General features: G+C 36.2%; 2 protein-coding genes and 1 non-coding gene across 4 annotated transcripts; 2 read left to right on the forward strand and 1 right to left on the reverse strand.

Annotated features, from left to right (window-relative positions):
- The first annotated feature begins 4,652 nt into the window (after nucleotides 1–4,652).
- LOC110868705 lies at nucleotides 4,653–9,064 on the forward strand. 2 transcript variants are annotated; one of them, XM_022117943.2, is made up of 3 exons: nucleotides 4,653–5,132; nucleotides 6,384–6,606; nucleotides 7,159–9,064. In XM_022117943.2, the coding sequence occupies exons 1-3, from the start codon at nucleotides 5,128–5,130 to the stop codon at nucleotides 8,731–8,733; spliced, it is 1,803 nt and encodes a 600-aa protein (XP_021973635.1). In that variant the 5' UTR covers nucleotides 4,653–5,127; the 3' UTR covers nucleotides 8,734–9,064. The 2 variants fall into 2 exon arrangements, with proteins under 2 accessions (XP_021973635.1, XP_021973636.1); XM_022117944.2 differs by having other exon boundaries at nucleotides 4,696–5,132; nucleotides 6,389–6,606; nucleotides 7,159–9,057.
- Nucleotides 9,065–11,042: 1,978 nt separating this feature from the next.
- Nucleotides 11,043–11,114, reverse strand: TRNAQ-UUG. The gene has a single exon. It is a non-coding gene; the product is annotated as a tRNA-Gln (tRNA).
- Nucleotides 11,115–14,386: 3,272 nt separating this feature from the next.
- Nucleotides 14,387–16,662, forward strand: LOC110868704 (E3 ubiquitin-protein ligase KEG). Its single transcript, XM_022117942.2, has 2 exons — nucleotides 14,387–14,489; nucleotides 15,803–16,662. The coding sequence occupies exon 2, from the start codon at nucleotides 15,834–15,836 to the stop codon at nucleotides 16,554–16,556; it is 723 nt and encodes a 240-aa protein (XP_021973634.1). The 5' UTR covers nucleotides 14,387–14,489; nucleotides 15,803–15,833; the 3' UTR covers nucleotides 16,557–16,662.
- Nucleotides 16,663–19,451: the final 2,789 nt, after the last annotated feature.

The following is a 19,451-nucleotide window of genomic DNA, read 5'->3' on the forward strand; positions in this document are numbered from 1 at the left end:
ACATTCCTTCTTCTTAAGTTGACTCTCGTAGGGAGTCTATCCATATTGCCTCTCCAAGCCATAATGTTGCACTTGATAGGCACCCATTTACACCAAGCAAAATTTGGAAGATGACTAGTACCTCTATCTGTAATCATAGCCTTTTTGACCGACTTCACCGAAAAAACCTTCTTACTATCAATAATCCAAAGCCAATCATCCTTGTCGTTGGAAAGTCTCACAGAGCTAAGAGTCTCGATACATTCCTTCCATTCCTTAATCTCCTCCTCAGACGCAGGCTGTCTAGACCACTGCCAAGATAAAATACTATTTCTTTGACCTGCAACTATTCTCTCTGCGACCCTGCACATTTTAAACATCTCCAAGCCAAATAGATGAGGCCATCTTTCCGAGAAAGGAAGATCACCCACCCAAGTGTCAATCCAAAAACGGATAACATTCCCATTGCCAACCTTACCCTTGATAATCCGGTTTAGCCCATTCCCATTTAATTTAAAATTGGAAATCAGTTTTACAATATTTTTCCAACACCCCACTGTGTTACCATTAAGCGGAAGGAAGTTCCTTTGATTGTTTTTACCATGACAGGCATCCACCACTTTACACCAAAGATTATGGTTTTCGGCCCTGTATCTCCAGCCCCATTTAATAAGAAGAGCCTCATTAACCTCTTTGAGTCTGTTAATACCCAACCCCCCTTGTGTCTTAGGCCAAGAGACCCCCTCCCAAGACACCCAGTTCATTTTAGAATTACTACTAGAACCCGCCCATAGGAATTTTCTCATTTTGGCTTCGAGATTCTTGATAACCCCTGTCGGAGCCTTATATAAAGAGAGATAGTAAATAGGCAGACTTTCTAAAACCGAGTTGATCAGCGTAAGCCTCCCCCCTATCGACAAAGTTTTAGCTTTCCAAACCGACAACCTTTTATCAAAAACCTCGATAATATGCGACCAGTTATTAATTCTGTTCATATTATTACCAACCGTAATCCCCAAGTAAGTAAGCGGGATAGAATCCGGATTACATCCAATCACTTTAGCCATATCGGACACGTCCCCACTATCGACCCCCAACCCGTAAATATTAGATTTTTTCATATTGATTTTTAAACCCGAACAGAGGTAAAATACTCTCAGACATCTCGCCACGTTTTTCAAATTATCCAAATCCCATTCCCCCAACAAAATAGCGTCATCCGCATAAAAAAGGTGTGAAATAACAGGACCGTTATTAGGAGTTTGGATACCTTTGAATAGCTCTTCATTCTTAGCTTTGCCTAGTAAGCAAGACAGGGCTTCCATGACCAGAAGGAACAAAAACGGAGATAAAGGATCTCCCTGTCTAACTCCTTTGGTGCATTTAAATTCAAAGGTGGGAGACCCATTAACAAGAACCGAAGACCTAGCCTAAACAAGGAACCCTTCGATCCATTTGCACCATAAATTTGGAAAACCCATTTGCCCCATGATATCCAAAAGAAAACTCCAACAAACGTTATCGTAAGCCTTTTCAAAATCGATTTTTAGGATAAAAGCCTTTTTATTATATTTTTTAATCCAAGCCAATAACTCATTTAACATTAACGGACTATCTAAAATGTACCTCCCTTTAAGAAACGCCGTTTGATTCTCCGATATTATGGACCCAATAACCTTTTTAAGACGATTAGCAAGAATCTTAGATATAGTTTTGCTAATGACACCAATCAGATTAATTGGTCTGTACTCTCTCAGTCCACCGGGTCTTTGTTCTTCGGGATAAGAGTAATGTATGATGAGTTGCATCCTACCGCAATAGATCCTTTGCTGTAAAAAGAAACCAACAAGTTATAGAAATCACTTTCGAATAAATTCCAATACCTTTTGATGAATTTGAAATTAAAACCATCCGGCCCGGGGGATTTGTCCGAACCACACTCGAACACCGCACTTTTGATCTCTTCTTTGCTAAACGGGACCGTCAGAGACGCCGCATCGACCTCTGACAAACGCTTCACGTTATGGCAACTAATTTTAGGTCTGTCTTTAATTTTCTCCTCAAAAGCCTTTTTGAAAAACCCCATTGTCTCTTTTTTGATCAAAGAAGGTTTTGTGGTCCAAACACCGTCAATTATGAGACCCGGAATATTGTTGAAGGCCCGCCTGCTTTTGATGTACCCATGAAAGAAAGCTGAGTTTTCATCACCTTCCAACTCCCATCTAAATCTAGCTCTTTGTTTGAGATCTTTAATTTTGAATCCTTCAAGCTCATTTAGATCTTTCAAACATTCCATTTTGGCCCACTTTTCCTCTTCAGATAACTCTCTTCCTTCTGATATCTCTTCCAGGGTTTCTAAGTCTTCCTTTAGAGTCATCTCCATTTCCCCTTCCTTAGATAAAACCTCTTTTTTCCACATTTTTATAGCCTCCCTGATCCCCTTTAATTTATGCATTAACGCCTCATCGGGCTCCCCATCCCCAAAAAACCTCGCAGCAGCCTTGTTGACCATCTCATCAAAATCCTTTCTCTCCAACCAAGAGTTGAAGAATCTAAATGGTTTTGGACCAAAGTTTTTATCCGCACAAGTTAAGACAAGAGGGCAATGGTCCTTTCTACTACTTATACCTTTCTAAATGATTTTTATGTTTAAATGATGGAAAATTCAACTTAAATCATTCAAACTTTACTTTTAGCAACACCCTTAGTTAGAATAACATATTGATTGTGAATTGGAGATATACTGAGTTGATAAGAAACATTTTGTCTCGATTACCCTAAACGTGTTTTAGACAGGGGCGGATGTACCTCTTAATAAGGGGTAACTTACTTTGTCCCTTGACGCTCCGATGGTAATGTAAATTTAGTGTAAAAATTAGAATTTAAAAAGATTTTACTTTCAACCACCCCAACCCTAGATCACGACATCTCTCGCCTAGATTCGTTGCTACAAAAGCCCGACATCCGTTGTCTAATTATTGTCGAAGACCACCTCTATCACTAAACATACATCGACCATGATTGCATATTCACAGTCAAAGTTCAAAAGTATTACCTATTGGTGAACGATAAGGACTCTTATTATAATTTTTTATTTTTTTGAAAAAGTTATAACAAAGACCGTAATATCACCTTATAAAAGGGGGCATTTATGTTACTTATTGTTTTAGATAAGATTGTTTTAATTTTTTTTTCATTAATTTAATAAGTTAAAAGCTTAAACCATATAAGAATAAAGTTCAACTACTTATTCAAATTCAAAGAAAGTTCGTAAAGCTCTTATCCTATCCGATTTAGTTAATAAAATAAAAGTAGCTTATAGGTCAAGATCATATAATATCCGATTGTTTTAACTAAAACACTTATACATAATTTTAAAATTTTGATGTCACTATAATAACTATCTTTAAAAAGCATATTAGAAAAAACCATAATATATATTATAGCCCACAATCCCATGTCTACCCTATAAAAGTAAGATGAGCTGGAGTCCTTTGTCTTTGTATTTTGAATTAGAATAAACTTATATATCCATACCCATATTAACAAAAATAAACTCCATAACTTATATGTATCTCAAATATAACATACACACCAATGTCAATAGATTTTTGAGACCAGACCTAATGGTTGATTATCATATACAAACTTTTCATAAAGTTAATCTTCTAAATGATTTTTTTAACGACCAACAAAGTCTGAACACCCTGATAAACACAATTGCAAAAGGTCACTCAAGCCCACAAACAAAGATATCGCTAGTGACCCGGTCCACCACTATTCCATAAGAAACCCATCTTGTTGTGGTAAAACTAGGGCTGTCCAAAAAGCTCGCGGCTCGGAGCTTGCTTGGATTTAACTCGGAAAAAGCTCGCTGGATATGGCTCGCTTGGTAGCTCGGCTCGACTTAGCTCGAATTATTTTACTTATAATATATTTTATTTTTATATAGATATAATATATTACAAAAAGTGATTATTATCTACATGTATTTAGACTTGTAGTTTGATATATATGACATTTTAAAGGTTGATTAACATGCTAATGAACAAATATTGTATTTACTTGAAATATAAAACTTATTTTGCGTTATTGAACGTGATTTTGATTGTAATGTATTAGATTGAACTTATTTTGAATATGTTCTTTTGAAGTATTAAATAATATTTTAGAATACTGAATTTTGAGAGCTATGCATTAATTTTTATTTTTAAAATCGAGCCAAACCAAGCCGAGCCCGAGCTTAGATTTTCAGCTCGGTTTCAAATCTGAGCCGAGCCGAGCCAGCTCGGTTTATAATCGAGCCGAGCCCGAGCTTGCCCTAGCTTGGTTCGACTCGGCTCATGAACAGCCCTAGGTAAAACCTCTAGCTCAACCTAGAGTATTTTGCTCAAGATGAACTCGAACCCATAACCTTTACTTTGAAAAAAAAAAAAGAACGCGATGGAGTCGTTTAGATATTTTTAAACTTTGGAATTAAAGGCAGGAAATTATTAGCATCCTATTGTCAATAATTAGTTAAATGATATTTTAGACATAAATATCGTATAGACAGTAGACAACACCATTGGATCTTGTTACTTGTATATTAAAATATCTTTTAATAATTAATTAATCATGTAACAACACCATTAAATAACGAAAAATTATGCAAAGCCAAAAGGGCCAAAAGAGACATAAGGTGGAAAGAATCTAGAAATCTGAATTGATAGGTGATACACACACACACACACGAGAGTGTGTACGTATAGGTTTCTCTCTCTATATCTAAAAATTCTTTGGTGGCCAAATGGCAAAGCAATTTATGATGGAATCAAAGCAATATATGTGCCTGGAGACCACAAGTTGACAAACCTAAACCTGTGACTTCATTTTATTTCATTTCTAGAGAGAGAAACAAACATAGGGATCTATATCTATCTATCTTATCTCAAATCACTCTCTCTCTCTCTCTCTATCTCTCTTTCTCGTATCTGTTGATCAGAAAAGTGGACCAGTAGATCGGAGATTTTCCTTTTTTTATTATTATATTTTATACCGATGATCCTTTAATTTCATAATTTGATTCAATTCAGTTATCGGATTTCTGTAATTCACTGGAGGTTATTTTGAAGAGGATTTGTGCGGTTTTGACGGTTAATTATCGGCATGAGGTAGATTTATTCGCTAATTTGTTGTTTATTACGTAATTAATCTGGATTTTGATGTTAATTTGAATCGATTTCTGTAATTCGTTTACGAAATTTGTAGTAAGTTGAGCTTAATTTGATGAGGATTATTGTGGTTTTAACGGAGAATTAACGGCGTGAAGTAGATTCTTCTGTAATTAGGCGTTTATTATGACTTTAATTAGTGTAGATTTTACTGTTAATTTGATTTGATTCGATTTAATTTTTCGATTTTGTAATTCGTTTACGAAATTTGTACTCGGTTGAGCTTAATTTGAAGAGGATTATTGTGTTTTTAACGGAGAATTATCAGCGTGAAGTAGATTTATTTGCTAATTTGTTGTTTATTAGTTTAATTAGTCTAGGTTTTGTTGTTAATTTGATTATCAGATTTCTGTAATTCGTTTACGAAATTTGTACTCAGTTGAGCTTAATTTGCAGAGGATTATCGGTGTGGAGTAGATTTGTTCGCTAATTTATTGTTTATTACTGTAATTAGTATAGATTTTGTTGTTAATTTGATTTAGGTTTTCGTTTGCAGGTAATCTCAATTTGTTTAAATGCTTGTTTTTGGAATTTTTATTTTGTGTCTGATGGTTATATGGTGCTAAATTATCTGTCAAAACTTACTGATTCTGTTCATGTTTGATTGATGATCGAACTTAGGTTAGCGATTAGATATCGATTCTTCTCTAATTTTATCGTTTATTACTTTAGTTACTCTAGATTTTGTTGTTAGAATTTAGGTTTTTGTTTAAGGCGATGCTTGTCATTAAAATTTCTATTTTATTGTGTGTTTGATGGTTATACGGTGCTAAATTATCTGTTGAAACTTACTGATTCTGCTCGTGTTAGATCGATGATAATCGGATTTAGGTTAATGATTGAATATCATTGTCTTCAATTCCATTTATGTGAAAATAGTTTGGTGGAGGAAGTGTGAAACCTGAAAAGCTACTTTATTATCTTCTATAAATGAGCGATTGTATCCTCATGTGATTGTTTGGTGAGATTTTATGATGTTTTGTTTTCACTGCTTTGTGGAGCAAGGTTGGTGGTTATGTATAACTTTCCAAACAAGTATCATTTATGTTTGATTAATATGCACCTCACATATTCAATATGTTGAAACCGTTAATGGCCAACTTTGAACCTTATGTAATTACTCTTTTTAACCGTCAGTAACTTTGAACCTTATGTAATTACTCTTTTTAACCGTCAGTCTGTTGATTTTAGTGCAGGAATGGCAGCCAAAGTACAAGCTAAGACATATTTTCACGGTTCCATGATGGATCTAAACAACGGTTTATGCAATGTTATGTGGGACCCATATCGTGATGACCGAAACCAGAGTTACAACTCCTTTTTGATGAGCCAAACCATGGATGGATACTCGGGATATCCGAAAGAACAAATGAGGCGAACTATTTTGAATCAAGAGTCAGTCTTCAAGCATCAGGTATATTTTACTTTGCAAATTGTGTCTTCTTTCAAAATATATTGTATAAATAATCGAGTTGTTTATACTTTGAGTAAAATGTCATTTTCGTCCCTAAGGTTTGCCCAGTTTTGCGACTTTCATCCAAAGGTTCGTTTTCCGCATTCGATCCAAAAGGTTTGAAATCTTGCCATTTCCATCCGGCTCATTAACTCCATCCATTTTTTTTCCGTTAAGTCAGAGGTATTTCCATCTTTTTTGCTAACTTAAAGGGCAATTCAGTCCTTTTCACTTTATGTAAAAAGACCGAATACCCCCGAAAAAGACCGAATTGCCCTTTAAGTTAACAAAAAAGACGGAAATACCCTTGATTCAACGGAAAAAATGGGATGGAGTTAATGAGCCAGATAAAAATGGCAAGATTTCAATCCTTTTGGATCCATATGCGGAAAAACAAACCTTTGGATGAAAGTCGCAAAACTACCCAAACCTCAGGGGCGAAAATGGCATTTTACTCTTATACTTTTGTTCGTTAAACTTTTCGTTTTACTGTTGTTTTTATTAATGTTCCAGCTTCAAGAACTTCATCGCCTGTATAAACGGCAAAGAGATTTGATGAATGAAGTTAGAATGAAAGACCATTACGGTTTTACAATACCAGCAAAAGCTCCAAATTCGGGTCATTTTTTAAGTCAAGTTTGTTCACAGAGAAGAGTGATTGATTTAGAACTGCCTGCTGATGTGGAAGAAGATAATCAAGGGGTGGAAAATGTTCATAATTTAATCACAAAAAAACCTTATAATTTGGCTGATCTTAACGAACCAATCCAGATGGAAGAAGCAAGAAACAGTGATTACGGTAGTACTGACAACATACAAAGGCAAGATTTATCTACAAATTCAAACTTTTGGTACTTGCAATCTGTACCGAAGCAATCTAATGACCATTTATCGAGGAAAAAAACGATATTTGGTGTTGAACTTTGTGAAAGCGGGCATAAGTCGCCTTTTGATTCTTCACAGTCTTCTTCACGAGATCAGAATACTTCATCGCTTAACCATAACCATTGGACCGAACGACATGAAGTTTTTAATGGGAAAAAGAATCTTGAAAAACAGCTGCCGCATTGGCTTATGAACACCAAAGGGAAAGAAACGATACTTTATCAGATGAACTTGGATTCTTTGCAGCAACATTCTCAGCAGTTTTTCAAGAAAGCCGAGAAACATCAAACCGAAAACGTCCATATTACAAAAATTCTAGGGGTCCCGATTCAAGATTCCGCCATCCATACTCAGGATACGAATGCGGAAACTGATAAAAATAACGGCATTTTGAAACCAAGGCATGGCATTGACTTGAATCTGTCATTTGACGAAGACGAGGATCTTTCTGCAACACCGCACGTTCCAGAAACCGTTGTCGGTATTGCTTCAACGGAGATCGACTTAGAGGCCCCTGCAACCGTTGAAGCTGAAACAGATGATCAGGAACTTGTTAAATCTGCAGCTGAGGCTATCATGTCCATTTCGTCATCTGACGCACCGCCAGATGATACTTTGCTGCAGTGGTTTGCAGAGGTGATTGCGTTGGAATGTGATGGTAACAAATCCGTAAATGTGAATAAAGATGAAGATTGTATTCCCGAAGGTATGGATTACTTCGAGTACATGACGTTAAAGCTGCAAGAAACTGAGGTAGATAACCGCTGCTATAAGGCAGCGACTGTGGTGGACGATAAAGAAGACGGCGGTTTATCGAGAAAAACGGTGACAAGAAAGGGACAAGGAAAGAGGGGTAGGCAGAAGAAAGATTTTCAGCGCGATGTTCTGCCGGGAATTGTTTCGTTATCAAGGCGAGAAGTGACGGAAGATCTTCAGACGTTTGAAGAGGCGTTTAACGGTATTGGTGTTTCGTGGCAGTCGAAGAGGAAAGCTGGCAGGGGCAGGCGGCAGTTGGCGGTTGTTAGTCCCACGCTGTCACCGCCTCCCGCTCCGCCACCAGAGATGGCGGTTGAGCAGAGTGTTTGTCGGGAGGTGGCGTTGGAGGAGAAAAGTCTTAGCGGGTGGGGAAAAAGGACGAGACGGTTGCCCAGACAGAGATGTCAAAATGGTGGTAATCATCAGTCTCTTGCTTTGAAGTGTTGAGTCAAAACGACGGTTGACTAGCGTCGGTGTTGTGACCATTGATGTAAATAGTTATACAGTAGAGTTCTTAAATCTGTCTCCTGCACAAGTGATGAAAGTTGCATTCAACAAAGTTAGTTACTTTGGTAAGAAGAACAACATTCTGGTTTATGAATTTGATAGGTTTTGGTTCAGTGCTTGCTTAATTAGTCATAATTACCATCTTTAACTGCTAACACTTGAGTGATTGGTCAGTTTTCATATGTATGAGACACCAAGTTGTTACTTATAGGATGAATCTTGATAAAATTCTGGGGCAATTATATATGAAGTATTTTGAATGTTTATATTATGTAATATCTTAAAGATTAATGCAAAGAGAAGGGTAAAATATCATAAACTTAAAGATAAGTATCTTAGATATTAATGCAAAGAGAAGAGTACGTTTGTTTGTAATAATACTAAATTATCTCTATAACTATTTTCAAGACTCAAATTTATCTTGATAAAATAGTTTTTAAAATAGTATCGACATAATTGATTCTTGACGCAAGAAGTTATTATCGGTTATATTAAAAATTATTCTGATATAGAGGTAAAGTTTGCCACCATCGCACTCTTCTCAGACCCTACGAATAACTTTTGGTATGAGTGAGATTCTACTGGGTACGTTTATTTGTTTTCTGAAAGAAATGTATGATTAAAATAAGTTCACAAATGGGAATTGGTTTAAGGCTATGATTTATAATTGTTTTTTATATAAATAATTAACTAATGTTGTTTTCTCCATCTTAGGTGCAGAAAGCATGAGCTCAGATTCATCATTTTTCGCAGAAAAATGGCTTTTTCAATGGAGAGGTGTTATATTGTTCATTCTTTGGAATAACTTCATGTTGGCGACCGATAAACTAATCGCTTTTGGGATGCAAGCTTCTAAGACCAAACCCAGTGCAATGTATTTGAAATGGATTTGTGATATGGATGATGAGTTGGAGGAAAGAAAGGGTATAAAAGTTCTTGACTAAGTAATTAGGTCTTAATAAAGAAAAAGGAAAGAGAGTGAATAGTGAAATGATGTGACAAAAAATTTTGCAAGAATTTTGAACTTGCATTAGTGATGGTCTAAATACTCTTGTATTTTATAGGAGGATGCCACTCATAATAAAACAAATACAACATACCCATGGCTTTATAGCCTAGTGGTATCTTGGTGGTGGGATAAGATTTTGGACTAATAGGTCTTGGGTTCGATTCCCACAAGGGGGGTTTTCCCATATTTATTGGGTTTCCTCCTGAATTGGTGTATATGCATTATGCCTAGTGGAGATGGATATGATCAGGTGGTTCCGCTGGTGGCACGATGATACTCCAGTGGTCCGTCAGTGATCCAAATTTGCCGTTCAAAAAAAAAAAAAAAACAAATATAAATAAACTAAATATAAATAAACTACTCTATTACACATGAAATAAGCAAAACAACGAAGAATAAAAGAGGAAGAGGGGTGGTTGAAGATTCATGTTAGATATGGGTCACTCAAAACATATTTTCCATCTTTTTTTAAGATTACATATTTGTTTCTTAGAGTATAACAATCGGAATTGTTTGTGATGCCCGAGATAAACACCTGATACTAAAATCACACATGAAACGTGTATGTTGTAGAATTCTTGACCTTTTTAGTATAAAAGTTAAATTGCATTAAACGTGTTTAATAACGATTAAAATAGTTTAATGAAGTATCATAAGTTGATTGAAATGATTTTGTCGTTATCAACAAACTTGGTAGTGGGTTACACTTTGTATAACAATAGACTTGTAACTTGTAAGGATAAAAAATGATGAAATAATTGATAGAAACAAATTCATATGGTATATGGCATTTGGAAAATAGCCAATAGAGATCTTCTTAACTCGACATATTTGATAAATGCATCTACTGAGCTCAAGCTATGCCTTTGACTAAAGAAAAGGTTAAATTTAAAAAAAAAGGAAAAAAGGTCCTACCGGAAGTCGAACCAGGTCAAGATGCCATACCAAAGTATAGATGATAAAGTTGTAGTAAGTTGTCGAGAAATAGAGTTGTCATTTTGACTAACAATTTCATTATTCTAGAATTCATAATTTTAATTTTATGGAATTCAGCATTTATAGTCATTTGTTGACTAAATTTTTTGATTAAAAGAACCATTTGTTTTCGATAGTGATTAATGGACCTTTTGTTTGTGTATGTTTAAAAAAAAAACAGATGTTTATAAAAATGCTTAAGGATAGAATATACCTTTCGCCTTTGACTAAAGAAAAGGTTAAATTGAAAAAAAAAAAAGAAAAGAGGTCCTACCGGGAGTCGAACCCAGGTCGCTGGATTCAAAGTCCAGAGTGCTAACCACTACACCATAGAACCTCATATGTCAACCAGCTTCAACTAAACCTATATAAACATGAAATGTTTGCGATCAATCTCGGAATTATAATACCGTATTCGCCTCAGACCTCTGGCTTTTGCTGTCGAAACTCTTCTAAATTCGCCACAACCATAAAATGAGCTTCCACATCTCACCAAATCCCCTCCTCGCAGCCGATACCTCTAACCCCATGGTAACCATCGTTACGTGTATCTATAACACGATGATTGTATCCCGAATATGACGTTTTCCTGAACCTTGTCAGTGGCATCTCTGAGAATTCATGTACCTTGTTCGAGCTCGAAAAAATGTGCCCTTATGCATTAACGATAAACAATGCAATTACGAAAATGACAAAACGTTTCAATACCCAGGATGATCAATTGCCGCCCAAGATTACAATTATTTTTTATTATTGTCAAGTGGTCTAAATTTTAAACCATAAGTTTATATTAAATTTTTACAAATTATTTTTGATGTGCTTTTAGTATACTCAATTTAAATTTTTAAAGTTCAATTACAATAATTGCAAATAGAGAGACAAGTACATGGAAGTGTGCTCAATAGTTGTAGTATGGGTAATGATAAGTTATACATGTTTGTCAACTAAAAAATGACGTAAAAGAATCATAATACTAAGTCAATGAAAACTAAGTCTTGTGATGTTTCTAACTCCTAAGGGCCATATGAATTAGATAATTTATTTACCCGTTAAACAATTAACACCAACCAACATGTCATCTATATGCAATAAAGATAAACTAAATTTAAAGCATCATTAAACCAAATACATGGAAGCATTGCCAAGATTAGAACATAATCGAATTAATACGAAAAATCTAAACTTTAAGCGAAAATGGTTATCCCTTGAAAGGGTTCATAACATCAAAGCAAGTACTCCACAATCTTGGGGTAGTACCAAGAAAGAAGTGAAATAGTAAGAATCTTGAGCATAGCATATATGTTATATGTTAGGGATTCGGAAACACAAACCAACTGCAAGAGAAAATGAAAACAAAGATGAACACACGATAATTATATGGTTCGGTCAATATGACCTACGTCCACACGCTACAACCAATATATTGTTTATTGTTTTCTGCTTTATTCGTGAGAAAATACAAGGACAACATATTATATTTATAATACAAGACTAGGGTTTACAACTTAATCCCCAACAAAACTAAGTATGGGCTAACTAAAACAAAACGGTTCGCTTCATTTCGGTTATGGAGGCTTAACCATAACCATAACAGATGGTCAGTTAAACATGGTTCGGTTAATTGTCGGTTATGGATTGGTATCGGTTATTTTTGGTTAATTTTCCACTGTTTTTTTTTTTTTTTTTTTTTGCTTTGTTCAAACTGAAAATGGTTCGATTATAGTGTTCTATGCTCAGTTAAGCATGAAAATATGTATGGTTCATGTCAAAAACATAATCAAAACATTTTGTTAAAAAATGAAGAACAAAGCTATGGATTTAAATAAATATGAAACGAACTACAAAACCCGGATGATCTCTATTTGTTTCTAGAAACACAAAATATAATTTATAGAAAACGCAATAGTAGTTAAGACTTCAAAACCTGATTAGCAAGTAACAACAGATATTTCAAGCTATTAAAAAATGAAAACATAATGTTTTCTAACGTGAACTTTATATTTTAAAAGTTCGATTCGGTTAATTTGCTTATAGAAGAATGCTTAACAATTATTGACTGATTTGATGATTGTTCGATTTTAGTTTTTTTTTTAAAGCTGGCTATTTCATTAAGAGAAAGCAATTTAAGCAAGCTGCTCAAACGTGGTGTTACAATCTAAGAAAAGAAAACAGTACCCTACACAATACAATATACCAGATCACACTAAATAAATATCAACTTAATTGGTAGAATCATAAAATAAATCATAGGGAATCTAGTTTCCATACACACTCATTCGGAGCAAACCCAATAGATCTGAAAAAACTTCTTTGTGAGAATCAAACCTGAAACCTAGTCGTCACTCAACCTTATCACACCTATCAACCTTATCACACCTGTAATGTGCCACTAAAAAGATATAAGGCCGTGAGGTATGGGGCGGGAGTTTGGGCGTGGGTTGGGGGAAAACGCCCAAGTCACCACCCCGGGTGGGCTTGGGTTGTGGCGTGACCCCTTGGGGCTTGGCTTTCAAGCCGGGCGTGGGGCGGTATGGCGAAGCGAGCTGGCTTATTCTCATTGGGTCACCCGCCACGTCAGGCCGCCACGTCAGGCCGCCACGTCAGGCGGTTGTTTTAAAATTTTGAAATTTAAAATTCAAACTGGTCCCCCCCCCATCCCCCCATCTTCTATAACCGTCACCCGGGTCCCCCAAAGGCCCTATATATATTGCAACCCCAACCCCACCGGTCCCCCATCCCACGAACCAAAAACCCCACCGGCTACACCCACTGTCTTGAACCCGCTACCCAGCTGGTCCCCCCATCCCACAAACCCAAGAAGAAATGGCATCCTAGACCCGTCAAGAAGAAATGGCACTCGTAACTAGCGTCGTCGACGCTATGAAGGGGCGGCCACCGAGCCAAACAAAATATTGCGCGGAAGCATTCGCGGCCTACCGACATAACGTCGGTAACGACCGCCATAACCTCAACGCGTGCCAACATAAATGGCGCGAGCTACGGCCCAAGCTCGAGCGTTTCAAGGCTTACTACGATGCGGTTCCCGGTGGCGAGTTAAGCCACGAGGACCGGGTGGCGGTGGCGAACATAGAGTTTCGAGGCAAGGAAAACAAGGCGTTCGACAAGATCGACCTTTTTGAAATTTTTTTTAACGCTCTAGGTTTTTTTATTTTGTGATTTTTAGAAATTATGTAATTTTTAGGATTATGTAATTTTTAAAATTTTAATGAAGTTGTAGGTTTTTTTATAAATGTTGTGTGATTTTTTATAAATTTTTTGTATTTTTTTTTTTAAATATTTATGCCACGCGGTGCACCCAACCCAAGCCCAACCCACGCCTCGTCATACCCCACAGACACGTAACCTGACAGTAGGCTGGCTCCGCGGACACGTGTCACCAAATGCCCAACCCAAGCCCTACCATACCCCACACTCTAATATTAAAAAGATATACATCTTTTTCTATGCCGCCGTTCCTAGAAAATAAATTCAAAAAACATCTCTTTTTTTTTTTTGTGTAAATTTTGGACGGTAACCTCGTCGAATCTGGAAAAGAAGTGACAAAGAATATCCATCCGGTCGTTAATATAATATTAATTTATTTAAACCAACCAAATAATATCCCTTCATTCTCCACTCCCCATTTAACACTAGCAGTGAAGACGGCAAATTACTCTCCATTTTCTCTCATACATACTCCGTAAGACCACCTGTAAGTAACTATCATCATCATCATCATCTTTTAGGCTTTATTACTATTGCTCTCTCTCTCTCTCTCTCTCTCTACACCTTTTACTAGGGTTTATGTTTCGCTGCAGTTACTGTTCATTCATATCAATCAAATGTTTGAGTTATAACATTTTTTTATAATAATCTTCATTTATTTAAAGATGATGATAGTAACATGCTATGCTTTCAACCTTTAGAAAGAAAGAAAGAAAGAAAGAAAGAAAGAAAGAAGACTTTAATTTTGACTTTGGATGGTCAGATTAGTGGTTTTAATTTTGACCTTTCGTTGCATATTTATGATAGAGTAAATTACTTTTTGAGTACTGGTTTTAACCATTTGACTCTAAAAATCAAAATGTTTAACGTTCTGTGTTCCTAAACACTTTTTTTTTTATAACATTTTGAGTCATTTTGAGTCCAAATTTTAAAAAAGTCCAATTTTTTTAATAAAACTGGTCTCAAAACGTTATAAAATGAACAAAATTGGACTCAAAACGTTATAAAATGAACCGTTAGGGACGCAGGACGTTAAAATTTTTGATTTTGGACTAAGGTGGTTAAAATCACTAAAACACGGGGACTCAAAAAGTAATTTACTCTATATCAGTTTTGAAGTTGAGAACCAATGTTTTAAAATCCGGTTTTTATACCGTATCAGATTTGGCTTAGAAACGGTTTAACCGGGTGTATCGAATGGTTCAACTGGGTGTATCAGGCGGTTTAACCGGTTCTACCCGAAGGTTCAACCGATACAACCGGCCGATTTGAACCGGTTTTTAAAACATTGTTGAGAACTACTTCTTTATTCGACATCCGAACTCTCATACTTAATGTTTCGGTTCCGTTCGGTTATTATCCTTAACCGAAACCAAAGTCATCCGTTAAATAGTTTTGTTAACCAAGCCGTTCGGTTTATTTGCTTAGTTTGTCGGTTTTCTATTCGGTTGATAGCCAAAACCAAACATGGGCTAAAATTTTTGCTTACAAATACATAAAAGGAAATGAAACGGAGGGATAAAAACTAGAAATATATGAAAATATGAATTGTTCAATTCGGTTCGGTTAATTTCGGTTTAACCGAGGGTAAAAAAAGATAACCGATTTTTAGTTAATTCAGTTTTCGGTTAATTTCGGTTTAACCGAGGGTATAGAAAAAAACGATAACCGATTTTTGGTTAATTCAATGTTCTGTTAATTTCGGTTCGGTTTCGTTAGTTTTCAGTTAACGGTTCGGTTATTGTTCGCCCCATTTGTTTATAATTATCTGACTGTAAGTTTTGTTTTCATTTTACACAGGATCATTCATATCTTAAAAACTGATATCCATATGTGGAATTTTGCATCCAAATGTCTAGCTGGCACATGTGGGCTACCATTTCGCAACCGCTTCAGAAAACTAACGCAAGGCGTTCAAGAATCATCAGACGACGAAACATCTTCCATAATCAGTAAAGACGACGGACTAGAGTGCCCTATATGTTGCGAATCCTTCAACATAGTCGAAAACGTACCTTACGTTTTATGGTGCGGCCACTCGCTATGCAAAAACTGCGTATTAGCTCTTCCCTGGGCCGTCGTCAAGGCCCATCCTGTACCCGTTCGGTTACCCCTTCTAATAACCTGCCCCTGGTGCAACCTTCTATCGCCCCGTGTTGTACTAAAAGGAACCTTAAAGTTTCCTAGAAAGAACTACTTTCTTTTGTGGATGGTTGAGAGAATGAGCAGTGGAACTGTTAAAGTGAATGATGCACCAAAGTTGACTTTAAGTGATGGTCAAACGGGTCGATCGTCTGGGCCCGTTGTGGGCTATAGTCGGGTTGTTGGGGTGCATTCGTCGATTCGGAAGGTGGTGTTTTTGTTGGTTGAAGTGAGCGCGAAGTTTCCGTTGGTGTTGGTGTTTTTGCTGATTGTGTTGTATGCAATTCCTGCAAGTGCAGTGATACTTGTTGTGTATGTGCTGCTAACTGTTTTGTTTGCTGTTCCTTCTTTTTTGGTTTTGTATTTTTCTTATCCTAGTTTGGATTGGTTGGTGAGGGAGATTGTGGGTTAGTTAAGTTGGCTGTTTTGTTCTTGGTTTTTGTGGTTGAATGAGTGAATTTGTGAAAATTGATTGTTTAAGAAATTAGAAATAGAAGAATTTCATCAAATTCTGTTTTTCTTTAAGGAATTCAATAATCCTTTCACCTACATATTTTATGCCCTGTTTGCGGTATGGGCATATAATGTATATATGTGTGGGTCATCGGGGGGTAAAAGTGAAAGCGCACTAATTTTAACGTTATTTTACTAATTTCGTGAAAATAACGTTAAAAGCCGAGGACGGTTAATCATGCATCATGTGGTGGTGTTGATAGCTGAAAGACAAAAGGGTACATGCACTAATCGGTCTGTCTCGATTGCTGAGTGTTATGTGTCGTTGGTCCAAGGCTTGATGCAAAACTACTATCGAGCCGGGGGTCTCACCGGAAGCAGTCTCTCTATTCCTACGGGGTAGAAGCAAGGCTGTCTACATCTTACCCTCCTCAGACCCTACCTTTGCTTTATTATTGGTGGAATTTACGGAGTATGGTGATGATGAGCAACATATGAAAAAGTTTTCAGTTCGGTGAAATGCTTGCCAAATTAATTAACTTTGTTTTCTAATATGAATTATCGAAACCTTCCATGAATAGTGTAGATGCTCCCCTGATTGGTTCAGGGACTGTACTAATAATATGTTTGCTTGGTGTGCCAATGAGGTCTAGCTCAATTGGGGAAATTGATGAAGCTAGAGCTGAGGAAGGGTGGAAATTGGGGGTTCGACTCTGGTTGAACGCATATTTACAATTTGTGGAGAGGTTTATCACATATGGGTTTGAACGGATTTGTTGGGCTTTGGCCTAGTCCCTAATAGGCCTGATAAATCGATGCCGTTCTAAAAAAATAATATGTTGATTGGTTATTAATAATTTGTTTAATTAATTTTATAATTATGTTGGGCTTTGTTGTTAATAATTTATTTAATAATTTTTTTCTTTATTTGACATGGAAACCTATACCGGCATTCTCTTTCAAAGGATTTTATATGTGTAAAACAGTTTTATCATTTTAATATTACAATAGATTATTATATTTATTTTTAACCGTATAAATATTTTTTTATTAGGCTTAGAAGCCTATACCAACATAGTTTTTCTATTTATGTAAAACATTTTTAATATTACAATAGATTATTATTATATTTACTTTAACTTTAGACGTCTTTTTTTTGGCTTTGCCTTCTACTGATTTCATTTTTCTTGCCCGTACCGAATAATATTACTTTAGTTATTCTTTTATATAAGACGGCGATTACCCTTTTCGTTTTCTATTATTATTACATAATGTTTTATAAAATTCTGTGAGAAAAGTTTCATTCAAACAGTTCATATATAGTTGATTTTATTATCGTCACAAGCTGAACACATATCGACCAAATATCGGTACCGATACCATATTCGTTTCCATAGTTTCCTCGACTTGGCGGTATAAAATTCTCTGAACATAGAATTATATTCTCATTAAAAGTCTTTTTTTTGTTATCGTAAGCTATATCGAATGTTTGTACCATAGTTGTCAAAGGCACAAGGCGCAAAGGGTGAGCCTTGGGCCTCAATGCAAGGCGATTATAAACTATCTTGTTAAAATCTTGAAACAAGCCAAGCTTAAATGACTGAGAGTCTAATTTAAAACTAGTGACGTGAATAAGCTCCGTAAGTCTATACAAGGTTGTGATTTTGATATACGAAACCTATATTATATTATGTTTGGATATTATATTATTGGGTAAATTACTTTTTGAGTCCATGTGTTTTAGGGGTTGTAACCACTTGAGTCCAAAATTAAAATGTTTAATGCCCCGAGTCCCTATAGCCACTTTTCTTAACCATTTGAGTTCAAATTTCTAACACAGTTAGAATTCTGTTGTTAAGTTTTGTTAAATGATCAAATTACCCCTATAATTAAAAAATAAAAAAAACTAACTTATTTAGATTTCTCTCTCCCCCCCCCCCTCTCGCTCTCTTATACATCTCCCTCTCCTTATCTCTATCTCTCTAAAATCATCAGATCTACATCAATGGCCACACTGCACAAATTCAAAATGTTAGCTACACAATGCGTGCATTCGAGAGAAATTCACGTCCATCCACAATTCCACACACAAAATCATTAACCAATTCAAGTTCTTCAACCAGTAAATGTGATCGATCGATTTTGTTAAGGTTAAAATTAAACTAGATCTGTAAAAATGGTTAACTAGGTTTATCAATGGAGGTTGGAGTGCATCATTCACCGGAGAACGTCTGTGTTGCGATGGAGTTTCCGGCGGGTGACGGTGAAGGTTTGTCGACGCTTCGCCGGAGACTCACGGGATCAAAGACGTCTCCGTCTAGTGTTAAAGAAATTGAATCTAAGCTTCGAGATGTAGATATTCGTCGTCAGGTTAGGGTTATTGGTTTGTTGTAGTTAGTTGCCCTAATTTCTTGATTAAGAACATGTATAACTGCCAGATTAGGGCTAGAATCTAAACCAAAACTTAATTAGTTCGAAATTATTGCTTAATAAACTATAGAGATGATAACTGCCAGATTAAGAACATGTATAAATTATTTCAGGCCATGAATTTGCGTTTTATTTGTTGTTGATGCCTGAGGGAATGGATGTATGTTGTTCAACCTCTTCATGAGATAGCCCTGCAACTTCTTTTTGTGTCAATTGAGTTAATATCTTTACTCACTCTTGGATCTGTTTTTTTGTAATAACCATATTCTGGATGGTGGTGTTGGGCTTTCAGTGGGATGGTGGTGTTGGCGGCAGTGGGATGGTGGTGGTGGGGATGATGCGGTGGTGGAGGTGGTGGTGGTGTGGTAGTAGAGGGTGGTGGTAGGATGTCTAGAGAGAGAGGGTGTGTGCAGTTTGTGAAATT

This window comes from Helianthus annuus, chromosome 7 (genome assembly GCF_002127325.2).
Source record: "Helianthus annuus cultivar XRQ/B chromosome 7, HanXRQr2.0-SUNRISE, whole genome shotgun sequence".
Lineage (NCBI taxonomy): Eukaryota > Viridiplantae > Streptophyta > Magnoliopsida > Asterales > Asteraceae > Helianthus > Helianthus annuus.